Genomic DNA, 21,913 nt, shown 5'->3' with positions numbered 1-21,913 from the left:
AATGGATCATTTCTTTATTTCATTCTATTCAATCATCTAATAAATTATCTTACAATAAAAATTTAGAACCATGTAAACTTAAACTTACTGGTTTCAATGTTCCTATTGCTCTCCCTGTCTTCCTCGTTTTCCAGTCACTTAATTACTTTCTGTAGAAATTACTGTTTTCGTTCATCATTTCTGTCTGGATTTAGCAGGCAAAGATCTGCAGCCACTGTGACACCCTCTACCCTCTCCTATTTATTTTCTTATACAGAACTGCTGCTTTCAGTAAAGGATTTTGCTGTTCAAAAACGCCTGTATCTCCTATAAGTTTAGCAGTAAGTATATCTTTCTTCCATTTCTTCCATCTTTGATTTTTCTGTTGGATTTTTGTTCACCTCTACCCTTGTTCTTTCAATTTGATGTCTCACATCTTCTGTTTCTCCCACTACACTCACTCCTCTTTTCTCTGTGTTCTGCATTCTAGTTTTCCACACAATGACTTTCTTTGTCCTATTACTGTTGGGCAATTTTCTGCTTTGCCATGTGAGACCACAACTGCCTTTTTGTGGCTGATTTGATTAAAAGAAATCTTGAAGTAAATAAGAAATGTGGGAGGGAGAGAACGTGTTTTTGGTTGGGTGGGTTTTTTGCTTTAGAAGTAAGAGCTTGCAATTTCTTACAGTAAAAAAATGCACTAATAAATAAATGGGGCACTTGCCCTGAATGTGTTCACAAATTCGTTTATGGGAACAGAAGGAAGGGTCTTCCTCAAGAAAGATACAGTCCAAAAGAGCTATCATTACTCAAATGTGAGTGTTGCTTGCAACCTTAGTGTTTCATTAATTTATAAGGATTCAGACATTCAAAAGATAAGTTCAAATTAAAATGCTAAAATACAGAATTCCTGAATGCCAGCAGTCACCTCCTGTGCTGGCAGCAGCCCTCAGCACTGCATGTGGCTCCAAGTACCACGGGATTATCCCAAAATCTGGGCTGGGCTGTCAGATGTCCTCTTGTGCTCCAAAATGCATCTGGCACCCTGGGCTTTGTGAAACTGGCATGAGAACACTGAGCAGTCAGAATAACAGAACCAGGCACTGAGTACTGATACTTTTATTTAATCACTCCTGACACTCAATTATTGATTAAAAATTGAGTAGAGGGTTTCTCTTATGTTTTACAAAGTAGCATTTTAAGTCAGAATTTTAAACCTAATAAGGAGAATGCTTCAGAGGATGAGGGATCTTGCACTTCAGATTGGATCAAATACACAGTAAAACTCTCTATAAGAATCCATCATACATTGTCCTTGCTAAACATGTATGCTTATATGCTTTGAATAGATCTTATGTACTGAAAATACTGTTCCTTCAGACAAATATCTGCCTGTGCATTTGGAGGAAGTTGCTTAGAAGAGACTGGAAACAATATAATCTGTGTGAACACCATCTATCAGCCCAGCTCCATTGTCATGGACAAACCAGCAAGGAATATCAACCCCGTGTGTGGGATCTCTTCTGTAATCCTTCTGCCAGCCCCTGAAAGGGAAAACACAGCCATGGGAGTACTGAGGTAGGAACTGCACCTGGACAGGGAATCTTGCCTAAGTCTTTGCTAAGGACTTCATTATTTTGTACCTTGTTACTGTCAGTTCATTGTTTTTAACAATCATTGTGGCATCTGGTTTCTTGGGATCAGACCCAGGATGAATTTCAAGTATGGTGAAGTCAATGGGCCGGAAAAACTGTCCTAAAAAGAGAAGTTAAAATTACCATTTCAGGCATTAAAACAGAAGCAAAACAAACAGAAATCCCAGATTTTCTACATTCCTGTGCTGGTTTCTATGTCCTTTCAGAGGCTGGACTGGATAAGCAAACAACAAGTTCCAGGTAAGGCTGAACATATGCCTGAGGTATTATTGGTATTATTTTCTGTTTATAACCCAGAATTCTATCCACATCATCTGGATGTAAGTTCCAGCTTCTGACTGCACAGAACAATTACAGCCTTTTCTAGATATCCTTCAAGATATCCTCACTTAGTGTGTTGTCTGTTCTGTTGAATTTATTACATATTTGCCAAGTCTTCAGCTTTTTAGTAATCAAATAATCCATGTGTTGATCTCTTAAATTTCTGGGTGTGATTATTCTCAGCACAAATACAATATTCTATCTAAAAATTATGTAGCCTCATAAGGAAAGACCAGCAGGGAAACACTAAACTAAATCATACCTAACAATCCATGGGTCTGTTCAGACAGTTTATCACTTTTCAATGTATACAGTCCCAGGAAATCTTGGTGGAGAGGATGTTTCTTCCACACTTGGTGCAGAACAACAACAAATGAGGCACCACTGCCCATTGAGAGCACCAGATTTTTTTTCCTGTTAATTATCAAAGTTAAACTGAGGAAAAAAGAAAAACATTACTTAGAACATTGTGTTTACCAGAGTTAACAGCAACAGAAAGAATGTGAGAAGAAAAGACAGATGTAGCTTTATAAACTGCTCAGTATTTTTTAAGAGAGAGGGTTTGCTGCCTAGTTTGGTCCATGGAGTCTCTCTGTGTTCACAGACAGTCACAGAATCATATCAAATGACACTGGAAAAGGCTACCTGGCCTTTAAACTTTTCAGTAAGATGTTTTTAGCAAAACCTGTCCCTTAACAGAGTAATTGGTTACAGATAGGTTGGTGATATGTAGATACAGCACCTGATGCTCAGTGATACAAATTCTATTATTAAACCATCAGTTCTTTGCCTGAATGCTATATGACACTTTTTCTTTTAGTCTTTCAGAGAAGTCAACTGCCAAACTGCCTATTTTAGTGCTAGAATAGAGAAGATTTGCTTCTGATTGTGTCAGTGATATTATCCATGTGTTTATCACAATAAAAGAATCATGTGTATGAATGAGAGTTTGCTCTTTCTGCTGCACTGCCAGGCCTTGAGAAGGCAGGAATTTTATTCTATACATTGAAATGTAAAGGATGAGGGAGAGAAAATGTTGCCTGTTCTTTCTATAAACCTTTTGCACAGGTATAAATGATTCTGAAATAGATCCCATGAGAAATATACCTGCTGACAAGAAAAAAACACCATTTCTGTAACTGCCACAAGTTCAATTTTTAAAATGGAGATTTGCTTTTGGAACATTATTATACCTTTAAAAGATTACACACTATGTCTGAACTTACTCTTAAGTATTTGCAAGACACTGCTGTACAAAGCACAATACCAAAGGTACTTTTACCTTAGTCAGAGCAATAGAAGATCAGAGAAAAGTCTTCATTTACTTATTTCAAGCAGAGGAATTTGTGAATAATTCAGCAGTTACACAACAAAGTAGAGAGCAGAATCCAGCAGGGCTTGAATTAATAGCTTTTCTAGATTCCCCCACAAATCTTAGAAGTTTATTATTGATCAACATTTAAAAATATTTTAGGAAGAGTAGAAAGTAATACAAGAGCCTGATACCCTTTCTGTAAGTCTTACCCTGCTTGTTGCAAGGTGACTGAGTCCAGCCAGGTGAAACCTGTTTTCTCATCACCATTCTGAATTGTGATCATCTCAGGAGTTACTGTCAGCTTTACATCCAGGTGCTTATTTGCAATACCAAGTTTTCCAAAATATGAGTTTTGGATCTTTGCATCACTATTTGCTCTCTTATCACCAATAAGTTCTCCATTGACTGTGATTCCTAATACAGAAATAAAACAAGTATTGTTTTATAGACAGGACCTGATCAACTGATGTCAAGGAGTGTCTTGAAAATTTAACAACAACTTAAGAAATTAAATATGAGTTGAAAAATAGATCAGAATTACTGGTGAATGTTTGTACCAAAGCAAAATAAAGTTCTGGGGGTTGTTCTATGAATTTCCACAAAGCCAACAATCATTTTGTTGAGAAAAGTTCAGTTTTTCCCAAAGCACAGAGAGTTTGTGATTGGTACAGAGTCTGAGTGACATCGGTCTCTCTTTACCAAATATTCCACAAACTGGTGACCTAAGGATTATTTTATTGCTTCTACTACAGCTCACTGAGACAAATTATTACTCTCAACCCTCACAGTGGTTTTTAAAGTAAGTTTAAAAGTTCATTTTGCTACAAGAAGTGAAAACAGTCATGGTAATGGTAAGCTGCCATAGCTACAGGACCTCCTGCTAACTCTGCTGGGAAATAAAGCTTATGCATTATAAAGAGAGAAATAGCCTTTAAACACATTTTGTTAGAAGTGTCCTGTATTAAAAGAAAAAAAAAAGTTAAAAACTCACCTGTAACTGGGTCACTTATTAAATTTAAGATCATGCCAGGGTTTTCATTGATATTGAAACAAATGGCATCTTTTTTTTGTGGCACTGATATAATGAAGTGTGGATCTCCATCAACTGTAAAGGCAAATCACTGGTGTCTGTATAGTGATACACAGAGTCAAAGCTCCACATGAGCATTTACTATTGCTTAATATTTAAATTTAGTAACTAAATATACATTATTTAATAGAAAACAGGCAGTTATCAACACAAAAATTACTGATGGGAAGGAGGACTGAGAAAATGACCACATATAATTTCAATTACTTGAGCCTTAGAAGACACTAAGAGATGTTTAAAAAGTAAATTAAAATACTTGCCCCTTAAAAATGAAAAACTGGCTGCTGTTATGGAAGGGAATTATTGAAAATATTCGTAAGAATTGTGTAATTTAGCCTTAAATACCCTCTTCTGTTCTCCTAGACAGACACTGCTCCAACTACTCACCACTGGTATACCATGTGGGTGGTGATGCATATGTGTGATAGAGTGGTGAAGCTGTGGAAGGAAAGAAAGTTGTTAGAAAAACTCACACCAAAATGGAAAATTGCATGGCCCGTGTAAGATGTCAGGGAGTTAATATGCTAGGTAAATCAGTGACTGCATCCTAGTTTTTAAAGCATGCAATCTATGGAACAACAGTTTTTGTGCTGCTTTTGAATGAAAAAAAGCTTCAGGATAGACACAAATTTCACTTGCAGTCTAAATTGCTCTGAGGAGTTCCTTATAGTCCAAGCAACATATCTGTAGGATACAAATGTGTCAGATTTGAGGATTAAACTGTCAGCAAGGAAATTCAATATCATCCATTGAAAACTTCTGACTTTTTGACATTTGGGGTGGTTTTGTTTGTTTGTTTTACTTTTTTTTTCTCCCAGAATGAATTCAAGTCAGTGAAGACTTGAAAAAACTAGACAGAGACTGGCACTAACATCTGGAGCAAAAGCATAACTCTAACTCTCCCATTTCCAGGATTGCCCAGCCAGCAATTTGGTGGATCAGTTGCTGTCTCTTGAATTAAACAGATGCTTTTTGCACAAGTGACTGAACACATCAATTTAGCCAGAGACGCTGACATCACAGTCCCTTGCTTTATATAATTCCAAAAGAAATGCAAAGTGAACTCCATCCTCTGTTCTTGGGAAACAGCTTTCAGGAAAAAATGGTGGTTTATGAACAGGTATTTACTCCTTATAAACTATTTAGCTGAAACTCTGTCATCTCCTATTGTTCAACCTTTAAGTGTCTTTTCAGCAGTGAGCAGAATTTGGTAGTATTTGTTAAAGTCCATTGTACTGCCAGAAAAGGCATCTCTGCCTCTGGTAATTTCAGTTGACAGATCCTGCTCCATTCAGAAAAGCAAATTAAATTACTTACCCACCAAAGGACCTGTGAACATCCCTGCTTGAATGAAACAAAATGTTATTTTAGAGGCAACAAAGAACAAAACCCAATCTCTTCCACTTCATTCACGCCTCCTTCCAAAACCAACAGAAAAATCTTGTAATTGTGCGTAAATTTCTAAATATTACAAAGTAACAATTTAGTCAAAACATTTATTTAACAGTGCTACAAAGCAACGGCCTTGAAGGGGCTGAAAGCACACCCTGCTTTCCAGCACAAATGTAACTTCTTGCCCTCTCTGGGACTGGGACAGCTTACTGCTCTCTGATCCCCCTGTGCCACCTTTTCTAAACTGCACGCATGGGAAGGAAGAATTGCCTGCCTGGTTCCACATTTTTCTACTCTTCTGCTCTTTCTACATCTGCAATTCTGTCAGGGTGTCTGGAGACAGGGCTCTGTGCTTTAGAAGCGGCAATCATGGCATGGATGAAGATATCTTTGTAAGGTTGCTACACACAGGTACCTGGAGGGCCTTGGTGGCAGCCCTGGAGAGCAGGACTTGCACTGGGCCTGAATCCTAGGGGGGTGGGATGCTGCAGTCATCAGAGATGGGAACTGAACTGAAACCTCTGCTTACAAACTTACCCATCTGCAACGTTGCATATCTATTCGTAACAGGATCTTGATTAATTCCCCATGAACTTTATGAAAATATTGCATCCTAGATCAAATAAGTAATGTAGAAAATCCATCTCTATTAAAAATATTAAGTAAATGTAATAAAAATTTACTTACCTTCAGCTGTTACCATGGGCAGGTAAGAAGTAAAAGGAAGAAAAAAAGAAATTTACAGTTTCAGTTGTACAATTAAACAGAAAGGATTCTGACCCTAATAAAACATTGTGAAAAAATTAACTGTTTGAAAACTCAACCAGCTGTCTTTATTATTTTGTAATGCCATTTATTCCCAGTGATACAACTCAGTATTTGTAGATCAAACAGAAATGTACTGAAAGTAAAAAGCTGTTATGTGGGACAGCAGAACTGCAATTTATTATGTATGGGACAAGAGCTCTATTTGGAACTGTTTTATTGTTGTGCCATACCTATATTGCAAAATGTTCCTTACTGGTTTTACTATTTTGTGGTTTTCCAGGCATTTGGGTGATTCTGTTAATACTGATTGGATGGTTCAATACATTGATTTATGATTGAGACTTCAGGGTAAATAAAGTTGGTGGTTTTTTCTTACACAAGGGCAGTGCTTTGAGTATTTTCTCCTATTATTGCTCTATACTATCTATATACAAAGAGAATTTCCTTTGAAAGAGGTTCAGTAAAGAGCTTTTATACTATGAATACCTGGAAAGGGAAAGCAAAGGGCTGAAGATGACTGAGTAGATGCCACTTCTGGCAGATGTTTGGGGGTTTCCATCTTATGGAGATCAGCTGCAAACTTTAAGGTCATTATGCTGTGTAGTGACTTGAGTGTTAAATTAATCATGAAGGGGTTTTATGTCAGTATTCCATTATGAGAGTCATCAAAAATAATGCAAAAAATTTATCAGCAGAATGCCTGAAGAATGATTCAGAGTTGAAGGGCACTTAGCAATTTACTGGTTTCAGGACTTACTGCAGCTGAAAAAGCCTCACCAATCTCTTATAACCATATCTGTTATGCTACAATGCCTTAAGTTCCTATGCCAAAATCAGGACATTAGAAAGTTTTTCATCTAGAAGGCAGCAGAGAGCCCACACAGAGCATCCAAGGAACTTTTGGGGGCTCTAAACAAAAGTTGGAGAAAAGATAAAGGATGCTGATAGAAGAGACTGGAAAGCCTCTGTCAGACCTGTGGGATGAGGGTGGCTCAGACAATACAAGGAGATGAAGTTAGGATGGCTGGGGGGCACACTGAGCAGAGAGCACTGCCTTGCTTGGCCAAAGAGCAAGGAGGAACAGAGTATTTGTCACACAGGGGTTAAACAGAGAGGCTGAACTGTAGGAAAGAAGAATATTTCACTGAGCAAGGAGTTCATAATTAGCTAAAGTATCACTGGAGTTGAAAACAAATTGTGTGTTTTCAATAGAATTACTTCTCTTTCTGCAGTATATATATATATATGACTATTGTGTTTTACATAAGTAATCTCAATCTTTTTAAAACCTGATATCCTGCCTCAGGAAGAACTCATGCAAATTTTCCCTTTTCATGTGGAAAGAGGTTACTACATCTATCCCTAGGCTGAAGTATGCAGAAAAATAAAGGAGAAAGTGATGGTGAGTCATCTGAATATAGCTGGATTATTAGATTAGAAGTGCTTCTTGGTTTTCAGGGTCTTTTTCTGTAATAGTTTTTCTGTTTAGTTTAAAATACATTTATTTAAAATTTATAGTAGTTTGCCCATATGATTTAGTAATGCAGGATATTTTGATGGAAATGAGCTTTACAATGAGAAGTAATTTTGCATAAATCACACACATGCCAGGCTTGGAAAGGAGATTTCGCAGATACATATTTAAAACTGTGCCCACATGAAAGCCTTTCTTTAGGGTAGCACCAAAGGAACTCTTAGCTTCTCAAATACAGTACAATTGTGAAGATGTCTATACCTTCAGTGGGTTTATCAGCAATTCCCTCTTCATTTTCATTTTCTTCTGGTTTTGTTACCACCATGGACGTCAGTGGTGTTACAAACTTGTACATCAGTGAGAGAGCCAGGGCTTGAGCTGTAAGGTTTTCCTTTTCTTCTCCTGTGGCTGTAATGCTGAAGACAGGAAGAGACTCCCAGCATCAGTGATTGCTGAATCACTCACTACACTTCAGATTACATATTTTAAAGTAAAGTCATTTCTCTGCAGGTCATTTATCAATAAGATATAACTGTTATAGTCTAAGAGCACATCTGATTCTACTCTCTATCCAATAGAAAGGCAAAACTGTGCTTTATACCTGCAATAATTTTAAATTGTTTCATTTGCAACCTGAAACATGAATGTTTCAAACTGAGGCTGGGGAGGAGAATAGGTTGATGGATTTCCCTCACTGATTTTTATGCTTTCCCACTGGCACCTCAGTGGGATGTGAATGTCAGCTTCACATCCTAGAAACTGCAGGAGTCAGAGGGTGCAAGGGGTTCAGAGCTAAGGTATAATTCCAGGTATAATTACCGTTTTTCCAGGAGTTGTTCAATGGTAAGATAAGCCCAGAGCCTTTCAATGTACTCTCCAAATATGTATTGCTGTTCTTGGAAAGCCTGAGCTGTCTGCTCAGCACCTTGCTGTGTAGTGTACGACAGGGCATCATGAGCCTGTTGGGAGCAAGAATGTTCTCTGTACCACAGGTAGCCAGGGACTGACAGGACTTCCCAAAAACTAAGACCTTCACACCTGAAAGTCTTCTGAAATTGAAAACCAGTCTGGTTCTACACCAGAAAATTGCCAGTGTTGTATGAGGAATTTTGTCCCATTGTTTCTGAGAATTTTAGAGATGTACACTATAGAACATAGCCCAGTATTCTACATTCACATGGCATTTTTGTTCATCACAATGGAGACAAAAGAAGCGTTCAGAGATTTTGTGTAGCTTACTTAAGTCAAAGAAATCCATACTTACACCTTCACCTCTTACATCCACAGACAAATGGTTTTGGTTGCTGTCTACAAAGCGGCCAGCCACCACAATCTCAGACCCATCATAGAAATGCTTAAAGCTGTTAGTAGTTAGGTCTGATATTTCATTTTTTGGGTAGTTTAACTCCACATCTATGAGCATGGGATTTGACACCTCATCATAAAACCCCTGTAGGATTGAAAGAAAAAAAGAAAACATTTAACTATCATTGTTGCTTTAATTCATGGGTAGATCTGTAACCAGAAATGTCCTGCTATTTCAGCACTGAAAACTAAAAGTGTATTTTATAAGAAATATTTAGATATTTAGTTAAATCTCAGAGTGTAAGGCCTAGAACTCTACAAATAATGGAAATGAGAAAAGACATACAAACTCTTCAGTCTTGCTAAGAGAAAGGAAAAATATTTGAGAACAATGTGCTGTGGATGATGAGTTCCATCAATATAAATCAAGAGGGATACTAAGCTTACTGTTATTTGATAGAGATAATTTTCTACACCTCTTCTCTGCAGAGACTGACGTGACAGCATAATCAAAGGAGACTGGGTATTTGATTTTATCAAAGCTTGCAATGAAATCTAATATCTAATTCTTTGGTGAATTCTTTGAATGGCTGCTGCTGGAATGTGAGAAGTAAAAAAGGACAACCCTGTATGGCCTATACCAGTTTTCATGTCTTATAAAAGCATAAAATTCCTCAGGAGTGGGGTAAGATACACCTGCTTGCAGTGAGTTTCTTAAGAAAGAATATCTAGAGCTTTATGATTTGTTATTCTTCTTATCCCTCGACATGACATTAATCACATGACCTGTGAGGTGCAGGAGATACAATGACTGCAGCAATTCCACCAGTGTCCTTCAGAACTGTGACTTGTGGCACCCTATGCCAAGTTTTAAACTCCCTGCCATAGCCCACGGCATGTCCTTTGTACTGTCTCTGCACTTCCTGCTTATATAAGGGAAGGGGAAAATTAAATGCAACTAAAGGTCCCTTCCTACTCAAACTATTCTATGATTTAATACTCTGATCACAGCAGACTCTGGAGCATCTCAGTATCAGATTACACACTGGGATTTTGATTATTTGAAAATAAGAACATGAATACTTGTCTGCCCTAATGTATCTCTGACCTCATGTACGTGGTAATTACTTCACCTGAAGCTGCAAGGCTGCATCAGAGTCAGGGTAAATCCGACGGGCCAGTCCTTTATTCTCCAGTGCCATCCTCTCCAAGAAGCCGTAGTCAACACCACTGCCAAAGCCAAGATTGTATAAGGTGTATCTGCCACCAATGGCCTTCTTCACTGCTTTCTCAATCTCCTGAGTATTTGATATACCTGCATCAAACCAGGAAATGTTTGAGTTGTTTTCAAAACAGACAAAATGATCACTAAATCAAATGTGACTTGGCATGTTCAGATTTCTTAGGAGACATTACCAAAAGCTTGATTTAGTACTATGATGCTGGTATAGTAGCAAATGAGGCAAATATCCAGAAGTCAAAGAAGAAGGTCATTTTAACTAGCATTTTTTGTTAGTTAATGAACTATCTTTATTATTCCATCCAACACAAACTTACCTACATTTGGCTGACCATCTGTTAACATGATAATTATAGAAGCGCTTCTCTTGGGCACAAGGTTTTCTTCATGAGCAGCATTCAGAATGTCAATTCCTCTCATCAAACCACCATGTAAATTTGTCACTATGAGGTAAACAGAGAAATCTGGGTTCAGCAAAGGCTGTCAAAATAAAGGTCCATTTTTCACTGGGGTCTGAAGAGATTTCATTACAGTAAGAAAACGAAAGATTTGGATTTACAAGCAGGGGGATGTCTAGATAGCAAAGTACCTGGACTTTGGAAACATAAAGAGAAATAGACATCCTTTTCTGAGTAAAACTGAACTTCAGGAGTGCCTCATCAGCAATCTGAAACCCCAACAAACTGTTGCATTTTGTTCACAGAATCAATCAATAAATTAACTTACACAATGACCTACTGGCAAGGCCTGTCAAGTACTTACGGCCTTGAGCAGAAATTTGCCGAACAAACTTCCTCGCTTCATCCAAATTCTCAGGAGTGGCCTTGATTAATGTTTCTTTCCAGGTAGATATTTCACTGTCAAATAATATGAAATTGAAGAAGTCATCTTCTTTAATGTCGTCTAGGATTTTTAGCAGTGCTTCTTTCGTCTGTAAGGCAAAGAGATTTAAATACATGATTCAAAATTTAACAGAATATGTGCTTACAGATTTTACATCATTAATCTCTCAGCATTGGGCTATTTTTTACTCCTACACACTATATGTTGCAAAAATTCTGAGCTTAGTCTGTTCTTGCCAGTCCCTGTGTCAATTTCAGAGTAACTCTAGGGAAGTCAGCTGCAATAACATCTGGTAAATCTTTGTAGCTGAGATGAAAATCAGGTTTCCCGTCATGGTTGGTTGCTCACACTAAGATAAGCTGGCATGGCAAATGGGTAGCTAGGTTGGTGGAGAAGGTCATAAACAAGCATGCTGGATATTTTGATGCAGCACCAAAGCCTGAAAATTCTGAACATTAGCTCAGTCATAACTGTGCAAAGAGCTGCTGCTTCCCAGATACAGAGTGAACAGAGAAAATGCACATAATCTGTATGTATGGCTTATTTTTGAACTGCCAAGCACGCATGACAGCACTCTCTGGAAATGTTGATATTTAGAGTTTTGAACTAATGACATTTATAAGTAAATATAGGCTAAATGTATAGATTTTTGTTCTATAGCAACACTGCAAACTAGTACCTCTGGCACTGGGCATTAGGGAGGTCACAGCACTGAGCACTTTGTAACAGTTTGAGCAGCACATGTGCACTCAAGGCATCATGTCCCTTCCAGCACCATCTCCCTCCCAGCACTTTGTTCCAGCTCTTTCACTGGAACTCTATAGTAATGCAATAACTCACTTGTTCAATTTCTCTTCCAGACATTGAGCCACTGGTATCCAATACAAAAATAATATTCTTGGACAACTTCGGAAGATTTGTTGGTGCAAAGAAATGTACAAAATAGCCATTGACAATCTGAAAAAGAAAATATTTTAAAAAACCCCACACCACCACCAAAAAGTTTGGTACATTATAAAGGTAAAACAGAGCAGATATTACTCTAATTTAGTGTCTAGCCTCTGAGTGGCCTAAAAGGTTCTTATGGCCCTGATCAGTCTCACCTCTGTCCATGGGCCCAGGGGTGTCACTGAAGTGCAAGACTGGGCCTTTAGTCTTTAGACACTGCGCTACAGTGTCAGAACAGCTACAGTGTCCTGTCTCCAGCTGTGTCACAGCTATACCTGTTCCTATCCATGGACTCCACCGTTTTGGATCCCACCCTGAAGACTGACTCCTGCTCCCACTCAGATGCCTGTCCCTCAGGAAACAGCTGGCCCTCACTGCTCCCTGACCTTTACTGTGCAAGTTAAACTGTTCAACAGTTCACAATTTCAAGTTGTTAGACTTACCTGCAAATTATCTGGAGTTGTTCTCCTCACATCATATCTTACAGTAAAATCCCCATCCAAGACAGACTCTGAGCAACTTGCACATGCTCGCTGCTGGTCGAGGGTTGGCTTGAAAGAGATATGGCCCTGAAAAGAAAAGACTTCCTTAGATCTGACCCTTAACAGCTGAAAATCTTCTACTGAACACATCTGCATTTTTTTAAAGCTGCTTTATTTATTTTCACAGACATAAGAATATCCTGTTTTATTGGGTTAGCTACTAGATTGTATGAATCCATATGTATTTTAGAAATTCATTGGTGGTAACTGACACATGAATGCTGCTATCCAGGGCTTTCTCCATATGCTTACTTCCCCATCTGCCTTGAGTCAGCTCTTCACTCTGAAAAACACCTTTGATAAAGCTGTAGCATGTTTTAGGAATTCTATTACCACATACAAGGGAAAACTACTTGTTAGTAATTCAGTTTTTCTGTAAGAGATAATCTTACTGGTATCCAGGTTTCCTCTTGCTGCCAATGTTAGCACTGAAATTATTATTTCAGAATTATAACCATAATATATAAACCATGGAATGCAGTACCTTTTTTCCTGAAAAAGTTTTTTTAATGGTATTTTGTAGCTCATTGGTGATGAATGTTCCTTCTGCTTCCAGCTCAGTGATACCCTGGGGCTCAAAGATATCTACTTCAATCTGAAATATTAATTGAAAATGTACTGTCATTGATTAAACCACAATACATCAACTCAGCCATTTACAGGAGGCTCAGCAACTACAGATGTGAAAGAGGGATTTTCATAAAGAAATTTACTTTTGTAATTCATAATGGCAGTCCAAATCTACACTTGTGTGAACACATCTTCAGCCAAAGAGGCCTTTTCAAACACAGAAGTTAAAAACAAAGCTAGAAATAAGTAAACTTTAATAAAAATATGACTTGTTGGAGAGTTAGATAGTAGCATCCTATCAAGGCAGATAGACACAAAAAGCTGCAGTATTCCAGAATGCAACATATGCACCACTGTGATTTAAAGATGGTGTTGTTTCACAGTGGTGTGAGAAAGCTGGAGCTTACGCTATAAGGGTACAGACAATTACTCCAAGGCATTGTATTAGCTTTTTCAGGTTTTCATACAAGATTTCTTTTGGAATGCTCAGTAGATGAGCAACTTTTTCAGGTTTACAAGTAAAAGCCTGCATTAAAGCATACTGATGAGTACTCCCCATGGGACTCGTGAGAAATGTTATCATGGCCTTTAGCTCACCTGTGAACCAATGGGAATGACCATGGTACTCCACTTTCAATAGATATGCAGAATTCCATCATCTCTTAAATTACAGACAAATTTGATCAGTTTGCCAGTTACCTCAAAATCTTTGACAAGCTGCTTTGGTTTTACTTTGATGAGCATTTCATACTTTCCAAACTGTCGCTTCAGCAGTTCCTCGTATGTGAGTTCAAAAGTGACTTTACTGGCTGCTTTAACGTTGACTGAGACAGTGAATTTTTCTGTTTTTCTTCCTGAAGCTCTGTATTTAAGTGGGTAGGAAAAAAATATTAACCCTCTTTCACAGTATTTATTGTTGGTGCCATATGATTTTCAAAAAGAAGTAAAACAAAGATGGGGATTTTGATATACTGCTAAAAAATCAATCAATACTCAAAATTGTACTCAATCTCTAGAATTTATTCAAGTTTTCCACTAAGCTTAATCCCAGGGATAGGTCCCACAAAGCCAGTGAAAGTTACAGGAACAGCCTTTCCATAGTTGCAGACAGTGCCTGTGCAGTCAGAGGCTGTATTTCCTTTCTACAATTTGTGATACAATAACTATAACTGAATGATTGTTCTTTTGTCCCTTAATGTCACCAAAGTGCCAGAACACAGCATTTCCAGTCTCACAGTCTGCTATGGAGTGATGGTTTGGAAGCCACAAGACATGATCCTTACTTGACAAGACCAGCAGTCTGTCCTCTTGAAACAGCCTTCTCATATTGCTTTTTTGCAGCTTCTTTTTCCTTTATAGTTCCAGGATAGGTGACACCATCAATTGTCCTGCAGATGAAAAGTCCTAGTTCAATGGAAGGTTACGACAGGAATTCTCCCTTTATTGATTTGTTTGTTAATAACCACTTTCAGACACCTGCTATTGCCAGGATTTGGGCCCTTTCACTGAAGCCAGGCTCCTCAGAGAATTCAGCTGGAATGAAGAGCTCTGTGCTCAGTATCATAAAAGAATCTAAACCAATTTTGACTTTTAATTACATGAAAACTGGGCTACAGCAACATAACTTACACCTGCCATATTCCTACACTTCAGCAGCTTCACCATCCCATCTCACCTAATGGCAAAGCAACTCTCTGGATGTGACTCACCTGTCCGGACGTCATCATCTACAGAGGAGCATTTCATCCTTGAACTCCTTAGAGGACTAAGCAGCCATTTCTCATCACCTCATTCTACCAAAGAAGTTCTAGAATGCATTATGAGTGTTTGCATCCTAAAGCTACTGCTCCTCTTCACTGGAGATAAAGTAGGCACAGTGTGATGAGCAGAGATGGATGTGCTTAACTGAATCAAACATCATCATGGTGGAGAACTGCACATGATTGCAACTAAAGGTACAAATGTAAAAGAATAATTCTACTTTCTGCCTTTCCTTCAAATATGATTTTTAAATGAAGAGATAAATTAAGCTATAATGCTATCAGAGAAATGAACTAATGGAACTTTCCTGGTTTGATAATACCAGAGTAAGTAAGAGGCATTTCTGAAAACGTGGATGAATCTGCAGGAAAGGTCCCCCATTCCCTAAGGTTCCTTTCTATTCATGATGATGAATAGAAATAATTGAAAATTAGTCATCTTTTCTACAGATGTACCAATGTTTGCCTTTCTTCACATATCTTGCATGTTAAGTTAATAGTACCAGAAAATTACCCAGGAGGTATTTAGAAATCTATTCAAATGGCAAAGTAAAAACGAACACTTGGGTTCTGTTTCTCCCAGTTGAATTAGCACAGATTTTTAGTCTTCTTTAACAATATTGTAAAGACTACACACATGCTGAAGTTGGTAATGAAGGCTGTCTTAGGAAGCTCAACATCAAAGAAGACTTCTTTGGACACATTTCCACGATTGACAGCTCGACTGGTGATGACATTGTGTGCAAAGCGGGAAGTCACTTTACTATCAATTTTCATGCTATAGATTTCCATCCCATTGACAACCTGTAGATTGAGAAATGAAAAAAGACAAAAAGAGCACTAGCTGTTACACTCATGTGTGTGTTAATCAGTTGTGATCATACTTTTAAAAAGAAACCACAGCAGTACATTGATCACTCCAAAGGAAAAAGAAAGAAATACCTAATACCGGAACTGGAGCTAATATAAGAACCAATATAAGAACTGCTGTGTTTCCTTGGATTTCTATTTCACTGATATGATGGTGCTATTCCACAAGTCATAACTATAGACTTCAACAAAATACTACCACCAAAAATACTGCCATTATAGGAATAGGTTTTTTCTCTTCTGAGTGAGTGACTTTTTGTGGTTATTCAAAGAGCACAGCTCCTTACTGCTGCCTCACTGTATTCATGACTGTAGTTATCAGAGGAGTGGATGACTCCTAGAGCAGGCATGTAAGCAATCCTCTTGTTTTAAAATAGCCCAAATGCCTCCAAATTCCATTTTATGTTATTCTCAGCTTCCTCCCAGCTGGAGCTCAGTGTTTTTTAAACAAGGACATGGGCAAGGCAGTACTTATTTTCTTTGAATGTTCAGTATAAGGTTTCTGGACACTAAGTGAAAGCATGGGAATGACAGATATTCCCATTAGGAACTCCACAGCAAGGTCTGCTTCTTGCAGCAAAACCGGCACTGGAAAGAACCCTGGAGTTTTTATGATGAGCCTGATCTCTGCTGATTAATTAAGAAGGTCCCCAAACAATGAAAGCATTTAAGCATTGCTGAAGGGGAATCCAGCTGCCAAGTGGAACCAGCCCCAGAGATGAGGCCTCTTGCCTTCTTTAGCAATAGCTGCAAATAAAAGTAAAAACAAAACTAACATAGAATGAAAGTCTGTTAGAGATATGGAGGTGACTTCAAAAGAACTTAGCTCTTTATTCAAATACAATGAGATTTAAAATTATTTGTTCATTCTCTTTCCTTGTCCAGGAGCTTCCATCAGAGCTTGGAAAGAAACTGTCTAGTTAGTCCTACTGCCCAAAACAGGCAGCTCTGGGCTGTTTTCCTTGTCACACACTCAGAAACATCCATTTGCTCAGGCTGGACTCACAGAAACATTTTGTGAACACAAATGTTTCTTGTCACTATAAAATCTTGGTAGCCCAGACAAAACCAAGCTTTACTCACCAAGTCATTATCAGCATTTCGCTTCTGTAAAGAGAAAAAAAGGGAAAAAATAATTACCTAGGTAGGAAAACTGCATTTAGAAATAAATCTCTTAGCATCCGTGTAGTTGTCACAAGTTAAAAGAAGTCCAGGAGAAGGAAGGCTTGAGAAAGGTCTTCATTAATAAACTGAAGTAAATTTGAGGGAAGAGCAAGTAAGGGATGTGAGGCAGGTTGCAGTTATTTTGCTTATGGCACTCCCAGTTTGGTGAATCTTTTGGTTTTCGTTTGATGTTAGTGTACCTTAAATACTGTGTTTTTGAAAGTTAAGTTAAACTTTGAATGCTGCTCACTTAATATTTTGCTCATGTGACACAAAAAGTGTCTTATTCCAGCTGAAAATAAATATTGACCCTTGAAATATGAGGGAGAATGAGAGGAAAAGAGGCCCAAATGCTCAGGGCCATTTATAATTAAATGCCATTGAGACACAAGAACACACTAAAATCTGTTTAATAGCTCTTCCTTGAGTAAGGGTTGGCTGTATGGTGACTTCAAGTAAAACCAAAATATCTTGTCCTCATAGCAACATCTTTTTCTTGAGAATTCCTAGATCTGGGTCCTGCAGTACATATTTTCTTTTCAAACTTATTTTCCTTTGGAAGAACTAAAAGGGTTGCATCAAAGCATAAAAACCCAGTTTGCACAGTTTTTTTTGTCACACAAATCCAACCTATCATGCAGATGCAGCATTTTTTTCAGACTCCTAAATTTTCCCCATTTCAGCCCACCAGCCTCTCATCCTAACATGACCAGGTAGGAAGGTAATTCAGCAGGATTAGACAGGAGAGGCTGTCACTACAAAAAGCTGCATGAAGGGGGGAAAAAATAAGCAGTTAAAACGTGGGGGTTTTTTTTCCCAATATTTGCTCCCAGAGTAGGTGCAAATATCAGAAGCTGTACAACAGTATCTCGTACTCTGTTCTGAAAGAGGACAGGCATTAAACAAACTTCCTGAGTGCTGTTAAAAGAACAGCTTGTGTAACTCAATTCCCATCAGCTCAGCTGCAAACACCTTATCTCATCTGGCTCCAAGAGCCTGGGGGGTCACATTTTGTGGAATTGTGTTTACCTGCTCCACCAAAGGCAGGGGAAAGGACACAACAAATCACACACACATCTCAAGTACACTTAAGGCTTTCAGTACCTTTCCCAGATGGAAACTGAAACACAGTGGGTTATTTTTTGTTTATTTTGGGGTTCTTTTCAAGACACTATTAAATCTATGGTAATGCAAGGTTGGAGGGAGGCTTCTCTTCTGCTGTAAGAGTCTGGCAAAAAATTTCAGTGTGCATTCCTTTAGGTTCATCTTTCAAATGGTTACTGCCATCCAGATGATTTCTGTGTGCCCATCTCTCCTTTTCACAACCATACATGGATTCCTTTAATGCCAGTACAGAATGTGCACCAACTCAAATCTGACCTTTCCAATATTGGAAATATTTTTTCTGTATCCATACTGTCGTTACAGCTTTCCCCTTACAATACACAAACTGAGGTATGCACCCTGGGAAATGAAAAGCTGGAACTCTGTGAAATGTCAGTTTGTTTGGTAAGAAGGTTTCCTTACAGTGGAATTACCACAGTTTATACAAAATGAAAAAAAAAAAAAAACAAACCCAAAAAAAAAACCAAAAAAAAACCAAAAAAAAAAAAAAACCAAAAAACCAAAAAAACCCCACAAAACCAAACCCTATAAAAATGTGTATAGCTACCAATTCTGCAATTCTGACTACTGCTTCCAAACTGAAAGATACTGTACCTGCATTTGAGTTTTACAGAATTGCTGTTGTGTACATTCTTTATCAGAATAATGACTTCAACAGTAGTTTTGAAGGAGTTCTATTACGATTCTGTAAATATTTTGAGGGGTACTCTGCAATTTCCATTGAAACTACAGAAAAATCTCTCTGTGAAAGGCACTGCTCACTTTGCACTTGGGCTGATCTCCACTGGAGATAATCCAGCTGGACATCACCCAGCTACCTGCTCTAGCTGACCCTGGTTTGTACAGGGGAGGGGATTACGTGACTCTAAGTCTGTGATTTTGTTCTAGGTTTTTTCATTTTTAATGATTCACTGGGGTGTAACTTGAGCCATCGCTACCATCAAGGTCATTCCAAGCTCTTGGGCAAAAAGCAATAGTGTGCCAATAAAAATGATGATGTAATTCTAGACTAAAATGAGAATTAACATCCTCTACCCTGGGTAATTGTTACTTGATAAAATGTTTCTGTATTATATTATTTTCACATATTTGCCAGGTGCACCAATTATTAGAATTTTATTATTTTCCAGTTGTGCAACAGCAACAAACTTCTTTTGTTGAATACTGTTTTGCTGTGGCAGCAGAAAAGAATAGAGGTGCAAAGAATCTATGGAAATTGGAAAGTAAAAGAGAAATTTGAACTCCCAAGAAAACAGAGAGGGAAAAGAGGACTCCATTACAGCACTTGCTGAAAGAAGCCCTGATTGTACAGCTTGGGAAACTAAACCACAGCACGACTAAAAGACTCAGCAAAGACTGTACAGTTATCTTGAAGTGACCTCTGGGAATCCACAACGCTGAACGAGGTATTTGTATACGTCCCTAAATGCTACCTAGGAAAACAAGGCATGAAAATTATCTCTGAATCTACAGCAGCACTGAAGATTTTATCACCCCAAGTGATGTCAATTGGGTGCCACAGAAAAGAGCCCGTAATGCAGCTCATAGGAACACAGTGTGACAGCACACACAGGGAACTCTGATGTGAATTTTTGTTCCATTTTCAGCAGAATTGGGTCTGCCAACTGTGTCTGTGGTTCTAAAAGCAGCTTTGGCAGCTTAAAGGTCACCAGACAGACAGAATTCCAGCCATGCTTCAGCACTGGATACTGCTTGCTCAAAGGGGCCAAGACACTGGGCACTGAGACCTTCACCCTACAGAGCAATACCCTCCATTTCAATTAAATCACATTTGCATAAAGTACAGAACAAAACTGGGAGCATCAACTGGCTTTTCCATAGAGCTGGAAAATGCTGGATGGAGCTTTGCACAGAGTTTTGGCAATTTTCCATTTAGAAAGGCTTTAGCATTGTAAAACACATAGAGCACTCCAAATACTACAGTAATCAGGAGGAAAAAGCTACATTATATCTGGGCTACATGATGGTTAAATAATAAGAATCCCTGGCATTTCCAATTTGCAGCATTAGATCTCACGTTGGCTTTTAAAAGTTAGATATGTTACTATCCTGATTTTCAAAGAAAAAGTCTTGGCAAAGATCATAACCTCATCAACAGCAATCAACTCAATTGTTTTGTCCTGTTCTACCCAGTAACTCAGAATGCTCCCTAAAGAGATTTGCCCTCTGTAACTTGTCAGAGCACACAGCCACTGAGAGAGAGGGAAATAATTTATGGAAGAGAGAAGTAGTGGCCAGCAAGATAACCAAAGAAAACTAGGCAAAACATCAGGCAGCACTGCCTTACTCAGAGATCCAGTCAAAACCAGAATGGCCCGTTTGAGAGATGTATCTCATGTTGTGCTAACATGCAAATCTTTTGAGAAAAATCCTCCCATGTCATTTAGACTAGGGGCATTTATCTTGATGCCATGTTACAGCTCTCATTTCTGCTTCTTAGAGCCATCTTTTCATTTGTATTTCTTAACAGGTGCCAAAGTCAGTTCTCTGGCAGCACTGATTGCTTTACACATTTAAGCGTTTTACTAAAACATGTCACCATGACGTGGTGATGACAGGGAAAACAGAGGAAAGGGATGTTTTAAAAAGAGAGAGAGAAGAACTTCAGATCTGATTGAAAACTGAGGCTGATTAGAGGTCAACCAGTCTGAGTTCCAGCTTTTATTCTGTGTCCAGGGGTACCAGAGAACACAGAGCTCCAGCCGCCAGCATTGTATGAACTCTCTGACAAATGCTGATAAACTGCAAGAAAGCAATCTCTGAGGAGTAGGAGACCCACAACCCACACATGGTTGATTACTTACCTTGATGTTTCTGACATGTGTTAGCAAAAAGTCTGAGGATGCAAAGGCGGGAATCAATACTAAAATACAAAGCAATAGATTATTTTTCATTTTGGAAAAAAAGTGAGGTTCCAATTGGAATGATATGCATAAATATATAAAGCTTTGTTTACCCAGTGTTAATAAATGACCCAATGACAGAAGCGGGATTAAGCATTAGGCATTTGGGAAAAAAATTAGGTGCTGAATTAGTATAATCTACAGAATACTGTTAGAAAATCTCTTAAAGAATTTACACAGTTTTTCAGCAGTGTCTCTTCTATGTAATAGCTCCAAACAGAAATTCACAGCCATTTCTGTACTGGCAACTGAGATGAATCTCCACCCCAGACCCACTTTTTCCCCAAATGAAAACTGTCATCTTTCTGATACTTCCTTAAAGGCTTTCTCTGGCTCCAATTTACTGCAGCCATAACAGAGCTTGCAGTCAGCGAAAGCCATTTAAGCTCCATTTCAGCAGCACCCCTGCGACCCTCGGTATCACTCAGGCACCCGATGCGGGTACCGTTATTTGCCGTGGATCCTGTCTAGCCTAGAAACTCCCCATTACATGGGCTCCTGTTCATCCTCATGGCTGGAACCAGGTCCGAGCTCCCGGGTCTTGCATCTCGCACACCGAACGTGCACCCGGCCTGCAGCTGCAGGGCGTTTTCCTGTGTTTGCTACCTTGACAGTGTCAATTCTCTCT

The 21,913-nt window shown here is 38.5% G+C and overlaps 1 protein-coding gene across 1 annotated transcript; it reads right to left on the bottom strand.

Moving 5' to 3' along the window:
• Positions 1–1,168: 1,168 nt before the first annotated feature.
• LOC121347236 (inter-alpha-trypsin inhibitor heavy chain H3-like) lies at positions 1,169–21,276 on the bottom strand. Its single transcript, XM_041425746.1, has 22 exons — positions 21,187–21,276; positions 17,156–17,179; positions 15,840–16,006; positions 14,726–14,830; positions 14,142–14,304; positions 13,357–13,467; positions 12,774–12,899; positions 12,223–12,339; positions 11,302–11,470; positions 10,857–10,982; positions 10,433–10,614; positions 9,259–9,444; positions 8,814–8,953; positions 8,256–8,410; positions 6,440–6,445; positions 5,678–5,704; positions 4,748–4,798; positions 4,262–4,375; positions 3,480–3,684; positions 2,218–2,390; positions 1,623–1,734; positions 1,169–1,523 (listed from the first exon to the last, which is right to left on the bottom strand). Exons 1-22 carry the CDS (start codon positions 21,274–21,276, stop codon positions 1,394–1,396), a joined length of 2,679 nt encoding a protein of 892 aa, XP_041281680.1. The 3' UTR covers positions 1,169–1,393.
• Between the last annotated feature and the right edge of the window lie 637 nt (positions 21,277–21,913).

This window comes from Onychostruthus taczanowskii, unplaced genomic scaffold (genome assembly GCF_017590055.1).
Source record: "Onychostruthus taczanowskii isolate IOZ18803 unplaced genomic scaffold, ASM1759005v1 scaffold9, whole genome shotgun sequence".
NCBI classification, from domain to species: Eukaryota; Metazoa; Chordata; class Aves; order Passeriformes; family Passeridae; genus Onychostruthus; species Onychostruthus taczanowskii.
Note: the sequence above shows the minus strand (reverse complement) of the source record. Positions and strands in the feature narration are given on the sequence as shown.

What these genes read in the sequence shown, in the direction of transcription:
- LOC121347236 (XM_041425746.1), bottom strand. Translation starts at nt 21,276, where the DNA reads ATGAAAAATAATCTATTGCTTTGTATTTTAGTATTGATTCCCGCCTTT. An exon ending in CAGACTGCTGGTCTTGTCAA is followed by an intron (nt 14,305 to 14,725) that starts GTAAGGATCATG and finishes ACTTAAATACAG; the next exon opens with AGCTTCAGGAAGAAAAACAG. An exon ending in TGGATGTAAGAGGTGAAGGT is followed by an intron (nt 8,954 to 9,258) that starts GTAAGTATGGAT and finishes TGCTCCCAACAG; the next exon opens with GCTCATGATGCCCTGTCGTA.